General features: G+C 73.7%; 1 protein-coding gene across 1 annotated transcript; it reads right to left on the minus strand.

The window, feature by feature from the left end:
- Positions 1-801: 801 nt before the first annotated feature.
- LOC112976001 (perilipin-3-like) lies at positions 802-3,192 on the minus strand. The gene is made up of 5 exons (XM_026086784.1): positions 3,102-3,192; positions 2,456-2,538; positions 2,078-2,321; positions 1,281-1,456; positions 802-1,197 (listed from the first exon to the last, which is right to left on the minus strand). Exons 1-5 carry the CDS (start codon positions 3,190-3,192, stop codon positions 802-804), a joined length of 990 nt encoding a protein of 329 aa, XP_025942569.1.
- Between the last annotated feature and the right edge of the window lie 2,485 nt (positions 3,193-5,677).

Here is a 5,677-nt window from a genome sequence, read left to right on the forward strand (position 1 = left end):
GGAAGGGGGCACAAGCAGGGGCCACCACCCCCCTGGACGGGGGGGACCGGGGCATTCGGGCAGCGRCAGCATGGGGACGGGCAGGTCGCGGCCTCCCGGGGCTGGTGACGCTGCGGCCGCGCAGGGCAGAGCCCCGGGCACCGGGCACGGGGGCTGCGCGGGAACCAGCCCCGCCGTGGGCCGCGTGACGGCGCGGGAAGCGACAGCGGCGATAACCCGGGGCGAAGTTCGGTGCCACACAGCCCCAGTTCACAGTCCAGCGGGGCCCGGGCACCCGGCTATCACCTTGCCCTGCTCCTCCTCCTCCTCCTCCTCCRCCGGGGAGCAAAACCCTCCCCGGAGCAAACCTTAGTCCCCCCCCGTGCAACGCGGCTGCCACAAACCGGAGGTTTTGGGGGTCCCAAACCTGGCCCGTCCCCACATGGGGCAGCCCAGCACCCAGCCGGCCTCCGCAGCACGCGGCGTTGCAGGATAGGAGTCGTTTTAAGGCTTAAAGGGTGGGGTTTTCTTTCAAGTGCCTTCAAGCTGGTAAGACTAGAAATCCCGGCGCTCCCCAGGCTCGGGGACACCGGGGGGGACCCCGACCCCAAAGCGGACGAGCGGGGCTGGACACACACTTCGTTCTTGGCGCCACCGGAGCCACCGTGCCGCTGTCACCTCCTTCTCCGAGGTGCCGAGGAGCCCATGCCGGGCCCCAAAGCCCGTCTCGCCGCCGTGTCCCGCTCCCGGGGACTCGTTTCGCCGCCCCAGGCGGGCGCTTTTCRCAGCTCGGCGAGCCCCGGCCTCCGTCCCCGCCGCCGCTCAGAGCTCGCTGCAGAGCCGCGGCGAGCCGGGCGCCCGGTGGCTGCCGCCGACGGCCAGGCAGCCGTGCCACTTGGCCATGTCCACGGGGCTGTCCTCGGGGTACTCGACGAGGACGGGGGCGAAGGGGCCCACGAGCCAGGGCAGGGGCGCGTGCTGCGCCACGTAGTCGAGCAGCTCGCCGATGGTCACCTGTGCCCGCTCGCGGCCCTGCGCCAGCACCAGGCCCGGCAGGTCGTGGAGGGAGCGGGAGCGGGTGCCCCGCACCCGGGTGCCTCCCGGCAGTGCCGCTGCCACCTCCGGCACCGCCGCCGCCTCCCTGGGGCCCCGCTGCAGCCCCAGGCGCTGGCGGGCGCCCCGCAGCATCCCGTCCACGCCACGCTTCACACGGTCGATCTGGAAGGGACGGAGGGGGAAATAAACAGGAATGGGAGCACCCCCGGGAGCGGGGCGAGCCCYGGTGCCGGCCGCGGCCTTACCAGCTGGCGGACGTGCGGGAGCGGGGCCAGCGAGCGGCGGGCGCCCCGCAGCCAGCCCAGCGCCTGCCGCAGGGCTCGGCACCGCAGCCTGCCCGAGAGCGAGCCCAGGCGCGCCGGGTAGCTCTGCCGCCGCCACGCCGCCGCCGCCGCCGTCTCGGAGCCCTCCGCCGCCGAGGCTGCGGGGCAGAAACATCAGAGCCGTGAGGCCGGGCGCCCGCGGGCCGGCTAAGGAGCATCCCGCGGGAAAGCGGTAGCCCACGGCCCCCCTTGCGCCCGGCCRGATGCGCGGAGGCGGCGGCGCCGGGAAGCGGCCGCCCGCGGGCCGGGCAGCCGTCGCGGTCACCTTCGCGCCGAGCGGGGGCCAGCTCTGCCCACGGCTAAGCCCGTGCTATAAATACGCCGCGGCGGGGCGGSATGGCGGCACGAGGGCTATATTTGCTCTCCGGTTTCCAGGTGAGAGTTCAAGCCGCCGCTGCTCCGCGTTCCCCGGCTTCGGGTTGCCCTCGGAGCAGTGGAGCGGGGAGCAGCCCCTCAGGGCCACCGCGCCAGGCCCCGCGCCCCCCCCCACCCCGGCACGAAAAGCCCGGGAGGTACGAGCAGGAGGTGGGAGAGCTTTTCGGAAGAGGCCAGCAGCCCCGTGCGGAGGGTGGCTGCGCCCTCGCCAAGGCAGGGGGTGCAAGGCAAGGGAAGGGGGTCCCGGGGGCTTTGGCACCTCCGGAGCAGGGAGAAGCTYATTGCGACGCGGTTTGCAGCCACCGCAGCCCGGAGCGGTGGCCGGAGAGGGGGACGACGCTCACCCAGCTCCTCGTCCGTCCCRGGCAGGTAGCGATCCAGCAGCTCCTCCGACTTGCCCAGCACCGCGTCCACCCCCGTCGCCACCATCCTGCCCGCCGGGGAGCCCGCGACGGTGCCGATGCCGGCGCTCACCGCCGCACGGGCCCTCTCCACGGCGCCCCGCACGGCGCCGCTCACCCTGCCGCTCACGGCCTCCCGCGCGCCTGTCACCGCGGCCGCCACCGGCTCCCTGGTCTCTGCCACCACCTGGAGCGGGGACGGCACCGGCGGGAGCGTCACCGCAGCTGCCTCCAGCACCCCCAGCGCCCGGGCAGGCGGCGCTGCGGCTTGGGAACGGCTTTTCCCGGCAGCTCGCCCCCTCTGCCCCGTGGGGATGTTACCTTTTCCGAGGGCTCGTGCGGGATGGGTGGCTTCTCCTCCGGTTTATCCGGCTCCTTGCAGGCGCAGTCGTTGGCCCTGGCGTCTGGCAGGGCGGGAGGGAGATGCAGCCCGGCTGCTCCGCTCCTCTCCCGCGCTCCCAGGTCCAGCTCCCAGAAATGGGAATACGCTGGCAGGATCGGACCCGCAGGGACGGAGCGGGAGGAGGACGCTGGTCTCCACCGCACCTTCCCCGCTGGGATGAAGGAGCCCGGAGCCAACCCCATCCCTGCGATCCCCATGGGCATTGCCAGGCTCGGGGCCCCTCCGTGCAGTTTTGGGGGCTGGCACCCCCAGGCAGCAACCCCCCTCCCCAGCACCCCATATCCAAGGCAGCCCCGGGGCCGCCGCGGGCGAAAGGGCCGCGCGGGAAGGTTTTGGCACCCTCCCAGAGCCCTCAAGGGCACAGGGAGAGCGGGTCCCCCCCCGGGGCTCGGTGCCCAGCCGCACCGGGGCGACCTGGCTGCTGCGCTGCCTAAATTCCTCCCRAATTAGGACGGAAGGAGGCCTGGGGTCGAGCCTCCGGCGTGCGAAGCACCCGTACGCCTGGCCCGGGCAGAGCCGCAGCCCCCGTGACCACCCCCCACCCCGAGCCCCGGCCCCACTCACCCTGCRGCTCCAGCGTGGCGAGGACGGGCTGGACCCCGGCGGCGGTGGCAGCCGTCCAGGTGCTCGCGGCTTTCGCGGTGGTGGCAGACATGGCTCCGGCGGCTGCGATTTTGGTGGCACCTGGGAGAGGAAGATGCCGGCGGGCCGTGTTCCCCGGCCGGAGAGGTTGGGGCGAGTGACAGGGACTCGCTCCCGGGGCTGCGGCGCGGGAGCAAATCCCCGGCCGCGCGTTTCGGCAGCCTGAGCTCGCCCCCCGCGGCACGCTCACGGGGCTGCCAGTCCTCCGCAGCCTCTGCCCCTCGCACAGCCGGGCCCGCAAATCCCCCGCGGGCGCAGCGCCACGCTGCCCCTCGCACGGGTCCCGYGAGGGCTGAGACCCAGCAGCTCGTGACACGAGTGGACGGGCTCTCTGGGCTGGAGGCCTCCTTGCTGCTCGAGGGGGAGTCGCTGGGCTCTGGGAAGGGCTTTTGGGAAGGGGCTGGCTTTCCCCCCACCCCGAGGATGCCGTGGGGCTGGGYTCCCGTTCCGGCTGTGGGGCTGGGAAGGGTTTTTCGGGTGATTCAGCAGGAAGCTGGGCTGGATTCGCCCTCGCTGCAGCCTTTCGCAAGGCCGCCGCGAAGACGTGACGCCGGCCACYGTCACGTCGGCCACGGGAGCCCCGGGGGCCCGGGACCACCAGGAGCCGAGGAGCCCGCGGTCCCCGGCCGGGCACCTTCGCGCCTGGTCCCCTCGGGTCCCCGGGGGTCACGTCACCGGGGGGGGGGCAGGCAGGGGACACCCGGGTCCCGTCCCCCCCCCGCGAAGTTGCAGGGCTTTTGGCAACCCAGGCGGGGTCCGCGCCCGCCCCGAGCCCCGGGGCCCCCCCAGAGCCCCCCCGGCAACTTTGCTTCCAAGTGTTGCAAACTCCCGCGGGCGCTACTTACGGGGTGGGGGGGCGCCGGTCCCGGTCGCGATCCCCGGTCCCGGTCGCGATCCCCGGTCCCGGTCGCGATCCCCCGTCCCGGTCGCGCCCCGCCGGCTGCCCCTCGCCCAGAGCTCGATACATGGCTAGCGGCGGGGGCCAATCAGCGAAGGGGAGGTCTGCGCCGGCACCAATCAGGAGGGAGGGCGGGCCGAGAAGGGGCGGGGTTTGGAGGGGGGATGGCGCCACGTGGGTGGGGGGGGTCCCACGTGGGGGGCGCAGGGCGGGGGGCACCGGGCAGGGCCGCATCCTGCCCTGGCTCCGGCGGGGCTCGGCGCTGCCCAGGGCTCGGCAGGGCTCCGCTCCGTCCCCACGTCCTCGTCCCGCTGGCCGTGCCGCCTGCAGGGACGCCCCGGGTCATGCCGTCCCATGCCAGGTGGCCAGGTGACCCCCTGCCAGGCGTCCCCATGCAAGGCATCCCCATGCCAGGTGTCCCCATGCAAGGTGTCCCCATGCCAGGTGCCCCCCTGCCAGGTGACCCCATGCAAGGCATCCCCCTGCCAGGTGTCCCCATGCCAGGTGTCCCCCTGCCAGGCAGCCCCTTGCCCAGCGCTGACCCCCAGGCCCAGGTGAACCCCAGGGCCGCAGGCCTCCCCCGGCCCCCGGGGCACCCTGGGGTGCTCAGGCCGGGCAGCACCGCTGGGCAGCAGAGTTGCTGGCGAGGAGCGCGGCCGCCTGGGCATCATGGTGGCCCCAGGGAGCAGGCCGGTGGCCCAGGCGCCCCGCGGTGCAGCCCCCACCAGGGCACAGGGCACCGCGGACGTGCCGTGCGCCGCCTGGGGCTGAGCCCCTGGAAAGGGCTCCGGCGGCTCCGGCAGGGCTCAGGGCGGGGGGTTCGGCCCCCATCTCCGGCCTCCAGCCGGCCCCGGTGGGACGCCCGTGGCACCCGGCTCAGCCTGGAAGCAGCCGTTGCCCTGCCAGGGGACACACTGGGACACACAGGCAGTGGGATGGCACCCAGCGGTGACATGGGTCCTCCCCGGTGCCCGTCCCCTGGGTATGATAACACAGGACAAACCGCGCAGTGGCTCAAAGTGTCTCTGTTTAATGATCTCGCAGCAAGCGGGATGGGGACAGGGGCCATTGGTCTGGGGACAGGGACTGCTGGGCTGGGGCCATTGGGATGGGGGCAGCAGGATGGGGACAGGGGTTGCTAGGATGGGGTCATTGGGATGGGGACAGCAGGATGGGGGCAGTGGGATGGGGACAGAGGCATGGGGCAGGGGTTGCTGGGAAGGGGACAGCAGGATGGGGACAGGGACTGGAGCTGCTGGGACAAGGACAGCAGGATGGGGCCATCGGGATGGGGACAGTGGGATGGGGCCAGGGGCCATTGGGATGGGGAGAGCAGGATGGAGACAGCAGCATGGGGACAGGTGCTGTCGGGACAGGGACAGCGGGATGGGGACAGGGCCTGTTGTCGCAGCCTCGTCCTCCTCCCCGCACCCCTCAGCCCCCCCCGGGGGGGGGGAGCAGGGCTACTCCGCCGCGCTCCCTGCCTCGGTTTCCCCGGGGGAGCTGGGCAGGGCTGGGGACGAGCAGCAGGGAGCCGAGGTGGCCTCGCAGGCGCCGGCCAGCGCCACCGCGGTGGCCACCGGCCGCCCCCGCAGGGCCG

This window comes from Apteryx rowi, unplaced genomic scaffold (assembly GCF_003343035.1).
Source record: "Apteryx rowi isolate R43461 unplaced genomic scaffold, aptRow1 scaffold_1199, whole genome shotgun sequence".
Classification (NCBI taxonomy): domain Eukaryota; kingdom Metazoa; phylum Chordata; class Aves; order Apterygiformes; family Apterygidae; genus Apteryx; species Apteryx rowi.